General features: G+C 37.7%; 1 protein-coding gene across 1 annotated transcript in view; it reads right to left on the bottom strand.

Moving 5' to 3' along the window:
• LOC144469856 (opioid-binding protein/cell adhesion molecule homolog) overlaps positions 1-20,505 on the bottom strand; it is a 209,735-nt gene that overhangs the window by 37,937 nt on the left and 151,293 nt on the right. The window contains exons 2-5 of the mRNA XM_078180541.1: positions 18,448-18,617; positions 12,083-12,293; positions 10,800-10,911; positions 9,793-9,971 (exon numbers count right to left, since the gene is read on the bottom strand). Of these exons, the coding sequence (XP_078036667.1) occupies positions 9,793-9,971; positions 10,800-10,911; positions 12,083-12,293; positions 18,448-18,617 (672 nt within the window). The remainder of the gene's footprint in view (positions 1-9,792; positions 9,972-10,799; positions 10,912-12,082; positions 12,294-18,447; positions 18,618-20,505) is intronic.

Genomic DNA, 20,505 nt, shown 5'->3' on the forward strand with positions numbered 1-20,505 from the left:
TCATACTAAATTGATTTTAATTCGGTACCTATCACAGACGCGATAATTGGTAAATCGATAGATAACGCCGGCCGATCCGTTCGATTTAATGCGAATGTCGTCCTTTATGTGCATTAAAGACGAGTTATACTCGTATATACCAAGTTGTCAGAAGTTTAACCAGGTCAGCGTTGTCTTATGCTCAGGAGATAGAGATATGGTCAAGTAAAAGTTCCAGCTGTTTGCATGTGTTTCTGGCAGCTCGTACCGTTTATTATTATTATTTCTGCGATATTTCGTTGCTAATTTCACCCTCATTTTGTAAAATTATTGTAATATTTTCCGGTTCTTCCACTAATTTAATCTTCCAACCTGACTCAATTCCTTGTGCAACAACTTGAAAAATATCCATCTATTAATTAGAAACCCAATTTAGTAATTACACATAATTTCAATATAAATGTTAGGTGATAATTACTTATTCCGATAAAGTAAGTAATAGACGACGTTTGAACTACAACGCTTATTATATAATTGCAAATAGAATAGGAGAAAAGTGTAATGAAACCAAAGCAGAAAACCCATAAAATTGCTGAAATAAACAAATAAGTAAACAATTGAATGCTTGACAAGAACGGCCGCCAGTAACAAAGAAGCTTAAATAAAAGATTGTTCCATGGTATATTCGGATGAAGAGCGTTTTATTTCTTGTAAATATGGTAGGTAGTACATAATTGTCGAGGCGCTTTGTTTTAATTGAGCCAGCTTTTCCAATAATACAGGCTGGACTTAAATGCACCATTGGTTGAGACGCTGGAGAGTCGCTCGAGAGACACTCGAATTGGATAGAATTTATACCGTGAAGTTTTTAATAATAACAGCGCAAACGAAAAAGTACTGTTCTCTTAACGGCAGTCCGGTCTCGAGTGTAATCTTTTCTGTAGGTATTGCTAGAAGTGGGTGCAGGTAAAGGAACGAGTTTCGAACGGGGAACTCCTCCACTGTTTTCCAGCCCCTCGTTTCCTGGAGGATGGAACACGATAAATCTAAGGCATGTAGTTACTGCATGGAAGACCGTTAACTTTTGATAATGGCTTCGTATTAGCTTCGTCTCGGTTAGTCGTGGAAGTTTTCTTCTAGTCGTGTATTAAGAGGTCACGTTCGCTGATACGATACGATGCGATACGGGATTCGATATGCCCTCCTATCTGCGGATGCCTTCGAACTCGCGGAGCGCAATTTCCGGTGTGTATAAAATCCTAGTTTATGAGCTTTATATGAGGGAACCTCTGATAAACTTGATTCATGCTCTGCTACGGCCATGGATATTAATTCGTGTCACCCAGCCAGGGGAACTTAATTATCTGCGGCTGCGAGCGTAAATCTGTTATAGACAACTCCAAGACAACTTTTGCTTTGCGTTTTCAGTCTTCAACGAACGATTGGTCAACGCGTTAAATCGAAGGAAATAGGAAGTGCATTTTTATTCAACTCCTGTTTCTTACAATTAACGCAACACATTTTCATTTCCCATAAAGACCCGCAGGCTATGTACAAGAATTTCTTTCAAGACTTTCTCGGCGTTAAATACTCGATTAGAAAACTAATGAAGTTCCATTTTTTGAAAATCGTCAACAAAGATTCGAATCTGTTTGGTGACGTTTTCTCGATATCGACAGGCATTGTTCTGTAACGCACGAAACGCGGACCCTGAACATCTATTGTGTATTTTAAATAACATTTCATCCCGCGCGTCCGCGTCGGTCGATTCGATGGTCCAGATAGCATAGAGCAACGTCCTAGATGACGAATGTACAAATTTTCTCGTTACCGACTCGTAATCCCAGTCTTTTGTACCGATACTGCAGATAGGTTCAAATGGTTAATACTTTTAACGTGTTTCAGGACACGTAGCTGATAATTGATATCCACGCGGAACGGGAGACACGAGTAATTTATAGTGGATCGCCTCCCGGTCCCTGCAAAAATTTGGCACCGTTTCAAATCGTTGTAAAGTTGACCGAGCTCGCGCAGATGTATCGACATTTACTGGCTGGCTGCGATTCTCATGATAAATTGCGCATTATTATTTTCATGTCGGCCTGCATGTTTATACAATAATAACTGCACAGTGCCGTTCCGTCGACGTGAACTATGACCTAAAAAATCCAGAACTCGGTAATCTACGTCCTTGGATCGCCGAATCCTTTTCTACCTGTTAACGACTACATTTAGCATGTACTTAGCAGTATTATTTGGACCGTTTATTTTGAAAGTGGTATAAGTCCATTTTAAAAAAGAAAATGAGATATCACGTAATTCATGCATAATTTAATGTAAATTTTATATGTATAACTAGTCCGTGTTTAATTTCTTAAAAAATTCCCATGTTTTGTACAATTTAAAATTGGTCGGTAAATGAAATTGCATAATCATCGATTATGAAAGTGGTGTAAGTCCAATTGACAGAGGTAGGTGGCTCAGCAGATGGTTACCGATGAGTAGTCTGTTATTTTACATTTGTTTTATATTACGTGTCATATTATGTGTCAACATGATAAATTCATTTTACATGAAATGAAACGAGAGAATTTCGTTTCAATAAAAAATCTTCAAAATGCGATTAAAGAACAGATAAGAGAAAACACTAATGGAGAACAGGTAAATTGGTTGTAAAAATGTTGGATGAGGTTTCTCAAAAGTGCACCATATACTATTTTATATAAAACATCGATGAAGGAGAAATAATTTAAAACTATAAATTGATTACCTACACGTCCTCGAAGACCGCTAAAATTTGAAAAATTCGCCCTGGCGCCTTTGTACCAAGATACTAGGCCTATTACTTATGAAAAATATAAAGACATCAAACAGTTATTACCTTATATACTTCCGGTGCGTTATGCATATTTTCTTTATGCAAAACACTGCCACATGCAGAGCATAAGTAAATACTATCAATATCTTGTAATTTTAACAATTTAATTAGCGTTTAAAATTGAAAATACTACTTCTATTTTATGTCGTGTCATTATTTGTAAACAAAATTGGATTAATATGAACTAAATTGTTTAATTAACAGATATGTTAACCTTTAATTTTCCTGAAACAAGAGATAATGGACTTACACCACTTTCAAAATAAACAGTCCATTTATTGAAGGCTTTCCACTCTAAAGATGTTTTTATTATTAATCTTTATCCCCATGAGATCATTGCGGGAGAAATTTTTCGACGAGCATTCTCTAGACCTTAACATTGAAGCTCGATCATTTATTCTAAAATAGTTCTGCGTAGAAGCTGAAGTCTTACGAGCTTTAATATTATAAACAGCTTGAAATGAACAAGTCAAACGATACGCCGCCTGAATTGTTCTTAGACATTATAATTCAGTGAATTAAATATGAACAAACTGAGCATTTCACAAAATGGGTACATTTAAATCCTTGTTCTCAAGGAAACAACAAGCTTCAGAGAAGCTCGAGGTATTATACAATATTCACACGCGTTCCGTGATAATTTCTTCCCCATCGCGCAAAATTTCATTTCCGTGACACGACAATTCCATTGCCGTTCCATGAACACCGCATACCGTTCGTTTCATCTAGATGTCCTTGAAAAAAAAGTTTCCCGCGTTTCGTTACACGTAGCATTGGCCTGTATAATTATTGTTTCTATCGCTCGGCCAGAATTGTTATTTAATAGCCGCCGATTACTCGCATCACTCAGTCGATGGTTCTATCCGATTTTATCAGTTTCGATAAAACACGATTTACGGAGAATTAAACAACGCTATCATCGTTATATTCCTTCGCAGTGACCTCGTTTCGAAATTACTCGCTTTTATCATTCGCAACGAGGAACTTTGGTATCTGTGCTGCGCCTCCGCCGAAAGTAATAGTTGCATGTGTGTGCACTGCACAGCAACGGTACGCGATCAACGGTGATTGCATTCACAGTTTTCGTTTACCGACTAAAATTTTCTTTAACCGGGTAATCCGGTTACGAAAAATTTACAAAATAATTCTCTGCTTGCATTTACTTAGATCGTAAGCATTTCGTAAAATGTTTGCTGAAGAATAATAATTTAAATAATAATATTATTATAAATAATAATATTTTCCTTATACATGACCAGTTTGTCATTGTACTTGCCATTATCATTGGAAAGAACCTTTACACATCGAGAGTAAGTAACTGCATTCACAGACAATTGATTTGTTTAATGAGATAACTGTTGTCAGTGGTATTACTTAATGAAAATACTTTGTAGTAGGAATCTAGTGTCCTTAATGAATCATTCCAAGCAGATTAAGCACATAAATAGTACATAGTAAAACCAGGTAAATAGTAAAACCAAGCGAGTTATTCGGTGCGATCAATAAATAAACATTTCTGAGCTTCATGAACCCACTTCAGAAGCTTCGAAATCAGAATACCAAAATGCACGCATGCACGTTGATGACTCGTTCAGCAGTGTGCGAGCTGTTTCCACCGAAACTCCATGCTTCTCGCGACGAGTTTGCCGTTGAAATGGTGTTATTTAACAGATCGTAAAACAGTAAATGATTTTTCTGCGTGAGAGCTGCCTGAACGAGCGCAAAATACGCGTTCGCGGCGTTACTGATTTATCACTGGCCGAACAGCAGCGGTCGAGGGACCATGATGCGATAATTCTTGCGCATATAATGGAAAAAGTGTTATTAAATTGAAAACACTGTCGCAGTGGTTGCGGTGTACTAATATTTGTTGGAAGTAAATATCTTTCTGTTTTACGCGTACTTATTCTGCGTCAGACTTATTATTTTTTATCTATTTCGTTCCAACAAACTGTGAAGCAAGTCTGCCCGCGGAAAGTTCACTTCTCAAGCGATGTTATTCAATTTCCCAGTTTTATATTGCATAAAGTTTTCTCATAAACGCATAAAATCAGTAATGTAGTAGCGATTTTTATGGTACTGGCACCTTTAAAAGCAACGTTCAAAGATAATTACTAAAATCTATCGTAAAACGATTGGTATCCAAATGTATTTTATTGAACTTTATAATTGGATTATCAATGTCTAAGAAATTATATTTCACCGATTTGCTGCGCTTCTTTTACGGTCGAGTTTATACTACGGCGCACTGTTACCTTCGGTATGAACGAAGACACCGTGAGCAGAATTAATTAGTCGAATTTGTTTATGACCGTCAAGGCCCGTTGTTCACGTGTACCTGCTAGCAGCTCAGCTGGCTGTCCAATGCATCCATTGGCGTGTATTATAAACTCACGCTGCAGCGGACGCAATGGCCTTGGCAAACATGCTGCTAGTTGATCCGAAATTCGGGCATCCTTTATGCACACTGCAACCCATCCGAGTGAGATGGATAACATTTGCGGTTTCTTGCTTCTTAATACCTTCTCTTCCGGAAGTAGGTTTAGAGAAGCCTACTTGGGTTTTCGGAGCACTAAAAGCAATCATTTTGTATCAATTGAGAAAATACAAAAAATATATCTATTTAAACTTGTAGCATTTTTTGGTAGAATAAATATGTTGAATCACTTCTCCGAAAAATTTTAAATTACAATAGATTTTTAATAGTAGCTCCGGTTAATTGATTTTAATTAGAGGACGATGTCAATCATAATAAATATTTAGCATGGAATTCAGTTACAATGGATTTTTATCATAAGTTTGAATCACGATCGATTTTTATATTCTAGTAAGAATTAGATTAGAAGTTTTATTACCAACAGCTCAGTTCCGAGAACCCAATCCGTAAGATCTAAATTGTCAATTAATGCTGCGACAGACTTGTAATGGAATTGGCCGCGTACAAACCAATTACACACACTCAGACGCTGCGAGACTCCGGAAAACTTATAACTATAATTCCAACTCGCGAGCTACCGTGATCGTACCGTCTGCACACTATCGTGCGTTTTAATCCCCTCTCCGACATTATCCCGGGTATTATACCGATAGGAAATCTTCCCGGAGAGAGAGTCGAAGTTGAAATGCAAAGAGAGATATTACGTTCTTACGCGGACGCCATTGTGTACCTACAGCCGTTCCTGCCTTCGTCTGGCGTAGCATGGTCTATCTACAAGCCGGGTTTCCTGTAATTTACACGATCTAGCTCGCGGCCGTTACATACTACACGATGTACCACACGGAAGCAATGTCGTTTGAAGTATCTGTTACTTTGCGTTTACTTCTCCGATATTAAGAAATAATACAGTAATATCTCTTTCACGTAACAGAGTTCGAGACTCCATCTGAATAGACAGGGATAAAGAAGCGAAAGGGTATTGGTATACAATAGCATGTATATTAATAGATATAGATGAAATGTATTTCTATAAATTTGATTTTCACGATTTTTTTATCATAGTTTTGTAATAGCCATGCCTATGGATAGCTAAGATTTCCCTGATTAAAATGAGTACAAATATGATGGAAGTAGCATTCTGTTCATCGAAGTGCCTACTTTTATATAGGGTAGTCACGTAACTTGTACACTTCGATTAACATTAAATTAGTTGAGCTCGAAAGCTTTGAAATCTTGCTACATGCAAGAACTTCTGCGTGCCTTTTAATGTCATCTGATTAACAATTTTTCAAAGAAAGTGTAATTTGAAAGTTATTACCGTGCGTTACTCACACTGTAGATCGTTTAGTAATTAATCCGGAAATATGTAGCTTAGATTGATCAGATTCGTATCGTGTTTAGACTCGTTTTAATATGCGGAATCATAGTTATATATTTTAAAACAATTTACTTTTATATTATAGAACAGACAATAGAGTGCGCTAATTAGTAAAATAGTATCATATCGGCGGAAGATCAGATAATTGAAGCAACGTGTGATGTAATGCTACCGAATCAGTGCGCTAATGCGAAGATTCTTTCCACCGTGTTATCGCGATAACGTCTGCGCACCTACCCTCCCTTCTTTAATATGTTCTGCATTAAATCGCAGCGTGAACGATTTGTTGACGTATCTCAGATTGCAGGTAATTGACCCACAAAAAATCTTGATTATTAGCACGCGAGCAGTCTGACTGTTTTCTGGTTTGCACTACTGCAGCAGGAAGAATCTGGATTTAACGAGGCCTATAAAATTTGCAATTAAATTGAAAACCCCCTTCTTTAATAACATATCATTACAACAATTATCACTTCAACCACTGCTATTACACGTTCTTAAATAATCCTCGGATTTACCGTTTGCCAAGACATGGCTTGTTAAACGTATTTTCGCGATGAATTATTGAAAATAAATTGTATGGGACGCGAATTTTTCGGTTTGAAACTCGCGCTGTCTAAACAATAATTTTCGGAAACTGTCGGATATAATTTTCAAGCTCGACTCTCTGTAAACTGTAGCGTTATTCGTTGTAAATTTCGAGGGTAGCGCCGCGATAAATTTTGGATCACCGAGTATGTATGACAGAACTGTTAGAGAAGAGAGAGCATGTGATTTGTGCACTATTTAACGCCATTAATCGTGTCACCGTAGTGGAAGGAGGTCGAAAGCGAAACTGAAAAGCAAGGAAAGATATTATACCTTTCCACTGTCACACGCAATCCTTCCGGAATGGCGGTGGCTGATGCTCGTATCTCATACGTTTGCGTGTTTCAGTATTCATTCTTCAGGTTGGCACACCACCGCGAGAAATAACGTGTATTTGCAGCCATAGGCTCTTCCAAGAGCACCTGGAGGAATTTGCATGAGGTAATATCTTGACTGATATATTCCAGCATTTGACAGCTCGAATAACGAGACAGATGTAGCCCGCGAACTTATTTTCATCGTTTCTCTCTTTCTTTCCCTTTCTCTTTCGTTCTGGTTGAACCAACAACCGGAAGTGCGTGCAATACTTGGCTGCGGGTGTACGAAACCAAACGCTGCACTAACGTAGCAAACAAACTTGCACCTATGATTATAGAAAACTGTTCTGTGGCGATTTTTAAAATTAATTTTGAGAATACTTTCTTTACCGTCATGGGGATAGGCTGAAAAGTCAATTCAGAAAAAGTGATTAGACTTGGAGAAAGAAATTTACTGATATTAAAATATATCTATTAATATTATATTATAATATATAGAAAATAGTAATACTGTGTTAAACTCGAATTATTTATCTCCAGCTGTAATCACCAAAAGTTTTGATCCTGTGAGATTTTCTAAATCAGTAAAGATGTCAAATTAATGTGAAATATATTGAGCAAATATTTGATGCTTTAAGCGCCCGCGTACGTGTCGAGTGAATTTTCTAACAGTACCAAGTATCACAATGAGTGCTGAGAACCGTGCAACTCTCCTTTTATAATTTACTTCACGTACTCGTACACGTAGCTACTTTTACTCGGAATACGTGTATCGAATGCTCGTGTAAGCAAGCAAATTCCAAAGTGCATTTGTTCGTTCTTTTTCGTAACTCCCTGCTTTCTTCCAACGGTGCAAAAATGTAGCACATACTTACACGCCATGTTCACACCGTCCAGGAATTTATTTAGAGCCTTCAGCGACAAACATTTCAGAATCAAATTAGCTGATTTCAGCTTATTTGTAGTTACACTTTGTAACACTATTTAATCCATGGCTTTACAATGTTTTACGCAACAATGTTTAAACCATAGAAATTGCAATTATAACATGTAATGATCAAACTTAGATTAAATATTATTACAACGTTATACGTTTTAGTAAATAGACATCACTTTGAAAACACGATAAAATCATTGAAACTGCGTCGTATTGCTATCAATTTGTTAATACCGTAACATTCGATCGGTGAATGTTTTATTAAAATGATATTAAGTAATTAAAATGTACAAAATTGAAACCATAAATTTAGGTATATTAGAATTATACATACACTCACCGCGTATAAATAGAAGCATGATATCTCACAAAGAATTCTCATAAAGTAGATTGCTCGCGCGAAGTATAAAAATAAGCGATTCCTGCGCGGTGGTGAAACGAGTCGCGCTGTATAAATACACGCGTTTATCCAGCTGCGAATAAAAAATAGCGTTAAAGAAGGGCTCAACGTGAAGAATCCGCAAGGTGACGACAGTGCATTACAGCGGGACATTTAAATTTTTCCGTGAAACTGAAATATTTGTACGCACGTTGCTGCGCTGCAGAAATAACGAAGCGGCTCTTCCCTCTACGAGCTTTCTCATTTCGACGGACATACGGCAATGGCATACTGTTTATCGCCTTCTATGCAACGCGCCTGACGCCAGAAGCTGATGACACCGACGACGACGCATGCATTCGGCTCCCCTTTTATGATCTTCACCGTTTAGTTTATCTACACTTCGACCTACCACGTTTGTCATTCCTCGGATTTACGGGCTTCGTAAAGTCTCCCAGAGTTTCGCAGCTTTCTCGTCGAAATATTTTCAGGAGCATCTTAATTTTTAACGCAACGATCCGGGCTTTCTTAATCCTAACGCGGTTCAATATTTACCTTGTCCACTGTTTACGTAATTTTTATATACCCAAACATATTACTATAACTCCACGACAGAGTGTATAGATAGGCATAGAAAATTAAATTCTAATTTTGTAGAAGAAAACCATCACAATTTTGCACAGGTAATTCAAACCATTAAGAATCTTTTGATATCTCCCTGTTTCGTAATATGTGATGTACGAGAATTGATCAACTTTTTCAAATTTCTGCTTTTGTCTCGATAAATTAGATACGAGCTCAATTAAAAACTCATTAAATAAACAGATTTCGATTATAAATCGTAACACGCGCAGTGAAATGTTTTCTTCTCCAAACTTTTATTATTCTAACTCACCCACCATTGAGTACGTGGACTAGGACACTAGCTGACTCGGCCGAAGACGGGGCACATGTGTAATTTCCAGAATCAGCACGTAACGCTCTGGAGATCAAGAGGCGTGACGTTCGCGTTTGCTTTTCCGTAACCACGCTGATCCCTCCTCTTTGACTGTAATTTATTACGTGATCAGCTTTGTACCTGAAAGCGAACACTCTTTGTTAGCACGAACCATTCGAATCATTTTCGCTGATGATATTTTGCAGGCATTTTCTATCATATTACGTTGCAAACTAAATATTTTTACTGTACTGGTATTCATTATGGAAAATAATATATTTTCTGATCGGCAATAACTCTCAACTGTTTTGATCCTTTTGAAAAAAATCTGAAGAAAATAAGTCGATGAACTATGAAAAAAACACTTTATGTTCTATCATTTTTATTCGAATCGATTATTTGCCACGGGAACGTCTGTACGGATAATTATTTTCATCATTATTCGAGTGAATTCTTGTTCGAATAAAATCTTCTCGTCTTAGATACATTTTTATTCGATTGATGGACAGTTTTCCGATCGAGTCGAATCAAATCTGATCTCTTATCCGTCATTCGAACGAAATTTTCTCGAGCTCCGACTTTGTGTTGGATTCACGTAGAAGGGTTGAATCGAGGCATCCTGTATAAACGGTCCGAGTTTCTTCGACGCGATATACCGACCGGTTTTAATCACCTTTAACCCAGAACCTCGAACGAAATTACCAACTATTTGCAGTTTGATCATCGAAGCGTTCAATTAGCGCGCGCAGGTTGGGCAGAGAGAAAGAAAAGCAATTCCGATTTTCCGTCCGCCTATCAGCATCGTGTTACGCGTTCACTTCGGCCTGTAATCGAGACCTATGGAGAACCGTCTCGATGATTCATGGAGAACTTCATTGGTAAAGTTCGGCCGTGTCGCGCAGTAAGCGTGCGAATTCGGCATTTATGTCTGAACGTAAATTGAATTCGGGAAAGTCCAATTAAACTTACCAGTAAATGAAGGACGGCGGCTCAGGTGTCTGCAGTACGACGCAGGTTAGATTGATGTCGCTTCCGCTTTTGATGTACAGCTCTGAATTGCCGTTGATCTTTGCCTTCGACACTGCAAGCATAATGGACCCGGGCATTAGATCAATACATTTCTCGAATGAATGCAGATGCTTCGGATTGCCTGTGGTGCGATCGACCGTAATGATATATAATGAGTTAATAAATCTAATGAGTCGTCGACTGTGAAACAAATCGATGGTTTCGGCTGACAGACAGCTCACAAAGAAGCCTCAGGCGATAATGGAACTCGCATTGAAAGCGCCAAGCACGCAAGACGATCTCTGGAACGTTGATATTATGCATTTATCACTTCCATACCTTTCTCAGAAAAATTATGAAAACAAATACAGAATGGCGAAAATATTCGATGGATTTAAAAACACTGCAGCATCATTATTAAGTTATCAAGAAACGAAATAAATATCTATCGCGGTTTCTTCAATTTTTACTTTGCACGAAATGTCGCAGTTCATTTGCGACAAAACTGAGTACATGAAGTGAATACGTGGATCCTCCAGCCTTTAATTAACAAGTATCTATATCAATTATTGAATAAAAATACGTATCTTGCTCCGATTGGTTAAAATATGTATGAATCAATCATAAAAGCGGAGAATTGGACTTTTGTCTCCGGATCCCCTTCACCCGACGCTCTGTGCGAGGGTTTAACGGCTAACCAACCGTTCGGTTTAATGGTTATTAAAAATTCAGCTTAACTGCACGCGTCGCGTGTACAGTGACGCGCCAAATAAAGTTTCGAAAGTGAACGATACAAAATGCACCACAATTGTGCAATGTGGAGTTTTATATTCGGAGAACAATAAATTTCTCATAGCTATGTCATCGTTTGTTGTAATAGAGACGAAAAAGTTAATTGTTAAAATATAGAATTTGTTGGGAAAATTGATTATCACCGAATGCATAGCTGAAGAGTATCGTTGCTCGTTGAAATATTTGGAACTATTTTATTATTTGATGTGCAAATAAATTTTCGTAAATCAATCTCTCGAACGTCTAAAAAAAAAATATAAGCCCTCGAGTGCATAGGATTAAAGTACTCTTTACATTATTATATTGGTTTATGCTTAAAGAATTGTTAAAACTGTGATTATGAGTGCATAGGGTTAATGTATAAAATTTGTAGTTAATTAGATTAGCTAGATTATGGAGATGATATTAATTATTGTTAAAATCTGACGTTAAATCTCATGTAATCTACTAACCTACGACGCTCAAGTTAAAAGCCTGGCTAATCTTCGGTTCGGTTGAAACTTGACACTCATAGATTCCGCTATCCCGAACCTGTGGCGAAGTAATCTTCAGGGTCCATTCGTCAGTTCCATCGCTGTGCAACGACGTGAAACGCTGGTCATTTGTGTACGTTAGGATTCCTACGGTAAGGATGTGCAAGTCTCGTTGCCTGATCCATGAGACCTGTAAACAAATTAGAAGCTTTTTTACGTAATTCGATTCATAGAAAGATCAATGTCAATTAAGAGAAAAGAATCTGTTTGTAATTAAAGCAATCAATTCTCGACATTATCTTGTGTCGCGTTGCATCGAATATTTTGCATATTGATTTAGCAAATCACGTTATACAAGAATTTGTCAGTTAAAAGTTCGGTATAAATTAATGTAATTATATCATAAAACGTACGTGTGCTATCATGAGCATGAAAATGTTAACAGCGATAATTTTTATTAAATTATAAGCATGGCTTTATTTCTACACGGTAATCAGAGGTTTATTATATTATGGTAATTAAATTTGAGCATTTGCGAATTAAAATGTAAAATTAGGAGCCAAGTTGAATACACCCGTGATCAAATATAATTTAAACTGCATTTCCGTGCGAACGGAAAGTGAATTGTCAATTTAAATGAATATAAATTGTTCACTTAATTTTCGTGGCGGTGCCAAATTAAATTTGAATTCAAAAATCGTAAATTTAGCAGATAGGGTGAGCCATTGAAAACCAATCCAGTCGAAAACATCTTCGATACCGTCGATGATACTAAAACATGTTTCAAACGAACTTTGAATGGTTTTAGGGGGCGCATAATCTGATATTAATAAGATATCGAGGACACGCAAAAATAATATAATAGTAATATATAAGATAGCGTTAAAATCGAGTTGTAATTAACAGTGAACTACAATATCCAAGAACGATTCAATTGGACAATTAATCCTCGCGTTAACGTTGAAAGTAATTACAGCCGTAGTATGCGATGCAGATCGAGATTCGATTAATACCGAAAGCAATTCGTTCCGTCAACCCGTTAAATTAAAACGGCGGTACGTCAATACGGGGCATTATGAAATGTGAAAACATAGCAGGCGAAAAATCTAATGAGCCGGGCGATGGTGGGAGGGGCGTTCACGCGCCACACACGAACGAGAATAAATCCTTATAACCAGCCGACGTTATGTTCGAATAATTTGATAGAAAAGAAAAAACGAGTTCAGTATTTATTGGATAAAAAAAAGATCGCGGAACAGAGATGAAATTTATGCTCGCACGCTTTGGTAAATCCAACGTGGAATTATCGAGAAAATCTACCCTCTATTCGACGCGTTTTGTCCCCCGAATTCCGTATTACATTGAATCACGGGAAAATCGTATTTCGTCGACAGAGAAGAAGGGGTTGTAGGGAGCGGAACGGGGGCCAGGCGGGAGGCAAAAAACTTTCGACAAAGCTCTCGACGTGAAAACATTTAACTGATCCGCAATAATCTTCGCCCGCCGCCGCTGACCGCTATCGAACTCAATTATCCAGGCACCGAATGTTGAGCCTGTAATTTTTCGCCGCAAAAAACTTCACGGTTCAATTTAACTTTCGGTCAGATATAATTAGAACAGGAGCACGCGGGAACCTTGGGAAATGGATGGCTTATCGGCGGAACGTTTATTCTCCACGCCGAACGATGTTGAAAACAGAGAATTGATGGCGCGGAACGTCTTCGCGGCAAATTAATTGTAACAGGAAGTTTTCGTTTACTAAGTATCAATTAAGGACACCGCGCAGATATTTTGATTCTCGATTTCGCTATTGGCTGGATTCTATTGATAAGTGTTTAGGATTTAATGATAATAGTTACATATAAGGTAGTACTAAAGTCAGATTGCAATTATCAGTGAATTACAGTGTCCATACGCAAACACGCTATCACCGAGGCATAAACGAAGCTACTGATGCGCCGTCTGAGTAAATTAATCAAAGTATCGGGCGATCATCTATTGCAGCACGAGCACAATTGATGGAAAGACGTTTATTTTATTAGCAGGTGAAAGAAACGCAACTGTGGCAGCGCAGCCGTCGCCGATATTGGACCTTTATTCGAGTTTAATACGCTGATTCAAAACACTTGCTTGATATTTGAGACGACTGTTTACGGGGAGACTACTTTATTCCTACATTTTTCTTGTCATTTTTACAGACTCCACTTCCATGAAATCTCGCGCCTGTTAATGCACATTTACGGACGAATTAATAGTTAAATTCAGTTCACAAGATCACGAATTTCTTCGCGAACGCGACAAAGAAATACATTTCTGTGGAAACTGTAAAGAATAAGATTTCATTGTTACTAAATACAGAATTTTTCCACAGTTTGCTAATGAACGTGAACTAATTCTGCCGCGCGGTATATTAACGTGTTAAAATTCAATGAGTGTAGTTTTTTATACTTCGTTTCGTTGAGCGCTAAATAATTTCCGACGAATTCTCGAATTAACGTCAGAACTTCTTGATAAGAACTTCACGGCGCGTTAATTGTAACGTAAAATGAGTGTTAGAATCTTCGCCTGTAACGATGCGATGATGAAATTACGCTTACGGTGAACAGTTCATTTTTATGCCTCGAGGAATAGCACAGACCTGAAAAAACACTTGCTCGTTTAAGACCACTTGCGTGTGTTTTTTATGGCCCGGAATTTTTCTGATAACTACTGTTTGCATTGCAACTCCCATTCAAGTTTCACGCCAACTGGTTCACGAGGATATATGAGCTTCCCTGCGTTGACTACTCGTGACGTTCCATTAAAATGAAGGAACGTATTCACCTCGAGAATTTTTTAGTCGAAACACTTGCGATACTAATAATAACAATAATAGTTATAATAATATTATTTATTGAATGCACTGTAGAGAGCCCATTTGTGTTATATATTCAAATATATGCTTTATAAAATTCCTTATAGGTGACAAAATAAAATAAGAGAAATAGATAATTGTAGAAATTAATCTCAATCAATTTCCATTCATGTCATGTTAATATGATGGATGAAACATATAATTAATATTCAATAGGTTATCAATACAATTTATTAGATGAAAAATTGAAATAAGCGAATACTCTTTCAAATTTATTTGCGATAAGTTGTAAAATTGTATAGACAAATATAATATATCATTGAGGTCTGATACCATCAGGTGTAATTATCGTGTTTAATAGAATTAAATAACCAGAGCCTGATAAGGTCTCCTTTGTTAGACGATATTATGTTGCTTGAATAGTGAAAATAGTTGCAGATTTCTCGCAGCGTCATATTATCTCGTCTTAGTCTATAACAAGACAAATTTGATGGTATATAACAGCTTAATGTTCGGTGACTTTGAAACATAAACTTTGCATAAGTTTGACGACCAAACTTCAGGTTTATAGAAGTTTTGGTTAATTAACGGAGAATGGAGGCGTACATACACGGGAGGTCCTCGGTTATTAATCAGCTAATTATATTCCGTTGATATTTGCAACCGTGAAATTGTCGCGCGCAACAAAACGCAAGAAATGAAATTTGCATAGAGAGCTGTGTCTCCGAATTCTTTTAATGAAAAAAAGAAACTTGGTCGGACGAATGAAAATAGCTTTTTTCGTGACGATTTTGCAATTTTCTAGTTTTACTTTAAGCATCTCCGTGAATACATATTAATGGGTTTATCTGGTATAATTAATGTGCTCAGACCGTTCAGCCATATATAGGTCGGAACGGTTCTGACTCAGAGATCTATACATCACACGCGTTTGAATGCAACGAATAATACCCACATGAATAATCAAATAAGTCTGTTAGCACAAGAGAGCGCGCGCGTAAAATGCATTTGATAGAATAAAGTGAAAATCGTCTATAAATAATCAATTTAGAATAAAAACAACAGTTTCTAAAACGTGATATTAGGAATTGAACGTGAGACAGAAAATAGGCCAAAATTCGATCAAGTAAATGTAACAAATAGTTCATCGCTTGATCGATCTAATTTTTTAAAATAAAAAATTCAAGATTTTTTAATACACGATCCTCTATCATCCTCAACGGCTTCCGAGATATTCGACGAAATATGTTTCTCATCCCCAACTTCGAAGGCTGTCATCGACCTATCAACGTGATTGATAGTAGATACAGTTTAAAATTCCATCAGTCTCGTAAAAATTGGGATATTATCAGTTCGATACATTCTTTGGAAACAAAGGTTTTCAATTAAGTCCTGATTATTCAGAATGACATTCCGACAAACATTAAAGTGACTTCTGCGAAACAGTAAATTGGAATATATTATAAATTGGAATATATATTAATATATGTTTCGGGAATATATTTTTACGACTCGATCATTGATCAAATAGATTACATAATTGCAAGAAACATTTCTATAACTCGTTAGACTGAGAGTGACTTTCGGGACACCCTGTATATAAAATCGTGTAGTTTAGAAGCTACGAATTTCGTCCCTAACGCTCATTAACTGAACGCAGCGTGCGTCGTTATTGAAGATTGCAATGTTCTAATTAATATTCAACGAGTCTGCAACATTCTTATTTCATTATCAGTTTTCTGCTGTTCCATAAAACGTATATTATTATTTTACATTCAATGAAACACCGTGCAGCAAATACAACAACGAACGACGAGCGCAGCGTCGTTATGCGGAAATACTGATTTCCATTAGAATTGCATTTTTCCTCGGTTTCAATGGCTGCGGAACTGAATTACACGTTCATTGTGGCGCGGTATGCAACGAAGGTGGTCTGAAAAGGAAAAACGCGAATTTGCATAAAAGTTTCGCAGCTTAAATGGTCAACATCCGGTGAATTAGGACTCGCCGGCAGAAACGGTGCATAATGTTTTATAATAATGAATAGGAAAGTAAACGAACCTTTGAGGCTGGTATTTTTTTTTCCATTTCAATGCCGCTTGAAACAACGAATGGCATGAAGCTGTCGCACGCAACGACAATGCACCGAGTGTTGCCACATTGATTTTACACCGCGAATATAAACGCCTGGGCCGGCGCAGATAGAGAGCCGTGCAGCGCGGGCACACTGGCTGAAGTGGGTACGAGGTGGAGAGAAATTTGATTTATCGTCGATTACGATCGGTGATTGGATTCCAACGGGTTCCTGTGTGTCACGCGGTGATGCATGACTAACGCCGATAACGAGTAATGTCACTATTCGACGGTGACCCATACTTATTCCGAAAAATACTACCCGGTAAGATTCCACCGATCGTCGGACAACGTTATTTCCGTCGTTCGAAGGGAAACGTCTCGCTTCCGGCCAGCGACCGAAAATGACAGTCAGTTGAACAATTTTACCGAAGAAAATCAGAGACGAGAACGCTTTCATTGTCCACGTTGAAGCTATTAAACGTAAAAAGTAATAGAAATTGTTCGAGTAACTATACGACTTGAAAATTCCAATTTTTGTCTGGCAACTGTTTAATTTTATTTTTATAAAGGGACAATGGTCATTTATTCTTTACTATAAAAAATTTATATATATATATATAAACTGGGTTAAGTTGATTTTCTACTTAGTGCCTCAGTTCCTTTGCTAACTATCATAAACGACAGTATTTTCTTCCGCGCAATTTTTCATTTCGTTATTCCTCACCTATTACCTTCTCGCAATATTAAAGGGTTATTAATTAATTATTAAATCACACGAATTAATACTCCAACCGAGACGTTAAAGAACGCAATTTTTAACCTATTCCATCTCTGGATCTGCTGTTAAATATCCACTCGACCGAAGAATACCAACGAAGTTATCACAATGGGCCGAATAACAATTTCAAGGGAAATGTTTCGAGATAAGACACGGCTACGGGAGCGTAGCCGTAATCTCCAAACTAAGAGAATTCATTTTCGTTTGAAATTCGCTGTGAAAGGATCCCAGAAAAAGCCGGGCCGCTTAAAAAATCACGAGGGCGATGTAAGATATTCACTTTGTCCAACGTGTCAAAAATTAAGCGCCGCTTTATCCGCTTTCACTTTTCCCGTTCCCCGGGCAGCGCGGCGTCGTCGTCGTCGTCGTCGTCGTCGTCGTCGTCGTCGTCGTCGTCGACGCAAGAACCAGCCCCCGCTGTCGGGAGGGTTGAAATCAGGAGCCGGAATCGCGGCAGAAATTGCTAGAAAATCCCCGGTCGATGAAACGAAGGGAAAAGTCAGAGTGAAAGGCGTGCAGGGTGGACCGAGCGAGACCGTTTCATCAGACGGCTACTCATCCGTGAAACGCGACGTCTCCGTGCGTCCGCGTTCTTATTACATGGGGGTCAAGGCAATAAGGTAACTCGAAACTTACAGAACGATCGCCCAGATTGCGCACCCTGCAGTGCAGGTGTGCGGTTTGCCCGACGGTCGTCGTCGTCTCCCTCTTCGTCGTGTTGTCGAAGTATGGCTGACTAAAGGGTTGCTCCCAGTAGGAAGACTGATGGTGCTCCACCACCGCTCCGCCGCTCTTCACCGCGCATTCTGCAAAAATAAAATATTCCCATGACGATTTCAGACGCTGTTTCGAGCGCTGGTAAACGCGGCTGCTGGCTAAAGCCGTTAATACTTTAACGGCCGTGCCTGAAAAACGTCCAAATATTTTTACAGTATTTTATTCGACCGAATTGAAATTGTAAAATTTTCTTATTCTTTTATTTCGTTTGGTTTTGAATAAATCTGTAATATGTTCAAAATGAATCCAAGTAGAAATTTTGTGGTGGAATACCTTTTGCAGCAACTGTGTAGCACACTTTTCGTGTCCCGAAATTAGCAACGTAATGGACTTTGGACAAATACCGAAATTCATGGAGTATCGCTGGCCTTTGTTTTAATTTGAACCGCACGTGCTTCGTTTTATTGTTACTTCGATCCGAGGATATTACACGCGGCAGAAGTAGAAATGCAATACAGAATTTCCATTTCAACTGCGTTCTGTATTCAAACATGCAGATTTAATAAAATATTCCTTCGCGGTGTAGATATAACAAAGAGTTTTCTTGGAGAAGAATTCATAAAATTGATATTCCATGCTGTTTTATGGCTTCGTAGTTCATGCGAATTGTCGTCGATTTTCGTTTCCATTCGGGAACGTTGTCATAGTTATACGACTCGTGATTTTTTTCTTAACGGTACTAGGATCATTGTAAGTTGCACTATTTTGTTTCACGATTTTGTCTCTTTTCGATAAATACGTCTGTTATATGGCAAACATTATCATGCCGACTGGACATTAAAATTCCAGACAGATACTTCGTTCGCTTCCAACAAACACTATTGTGAGATTTTTAACAGATCAGCAACCGCGGACGGGAAGCAGTGGAAATCGGGAGAGTAGACAATAGCCTTGGCAATCGCAAATGTTTACACAAAAATCGATTGGATAGTCCGATTCGATATTATGCGGGTGTGCGAGCTTGCTTTACAACGAGCGAATGGTATATTGTTTGGCAAATAAGGTGAAACGTCTGCCATTTTTATAACGAGTCGAATAATATTTTCGATTCATTTATTAAAATAACAGCGGCGGTGCTGACGATTTGAAATCAAATATTTCGATAAGCTCGAATAACGCGAGTTCCACACGATGTGTTTAATATTTTCCTCTTTTATGATGGAACTGTATTATTATACAAACATGCGAAATAATTAATCCAGTATCTTACGCCAGACGTATTCATATTATTAACGATTGTATTTTTTATAACAGGTTAAAAATGAAAAATAGAAATTGATTTTTATACTCAAATGTGTCCAGAATATCGGCATTTGACGCAGTTTATTAAATGTAATTGAAGGTTCCAATCCACTCTGCAACTATTTTAAAGTTATCCGAATAAAAGCAATTGCGGTGATTAAGACTGTGGTTATCTTCTAGATTGTATCAAGTGTTGTCTTAGTTTCCAATTCGAACGACGATTGGTTCCTCGTTTCGGATAATTCTTAGTATTTTTACAGGTATCAAATAGTATAAAGTTTCGCGGCTACAAATTTGACGGAGTTCGTTATCTTGATTCAATTAAAAGATAACCATCAGTCGGGGGAGCACAGTCTTTTAGATATGTTTCCATGTTCTTATCGATTAACTTCGTGCACTTCCAGTTCCGTTCAATTAGAATTTTCCTTTGAAGCTTTATCTTCTACATTTATCCGGCATATTTCTCTATCGGCGGAAAATGTTTTCAGTTATCTCACAGTGTACCGAATGTGCCCACCCCTTCTCTTTCTTTATCTTTTTCTCATGTTCTGCAGCTTTCTTTTTCGTTTCATAATATTCTGATAATTTAATATTAATATTAATTAATAGAATACATAGTCGTTCGAAATTGTTACGAAAGAATATTTATGCAGACCTGATCAGGGTTCTCAGATA

The sequence above is a fragment of the Augochlora pura genome, chromosome 5 (assembly GCF_028453695.1).
Source record: "Augochlora pura isolate Apur16 chromosome 5, APUR_v2.2.1, whole genome shotgun sequence".
NCBI classification, from domain to species: Eukaryota; Metazoa; Arthropoda; class Insecta; order Hymenoptera; family Halictidae; genus Augochlora; species Augochlora pura.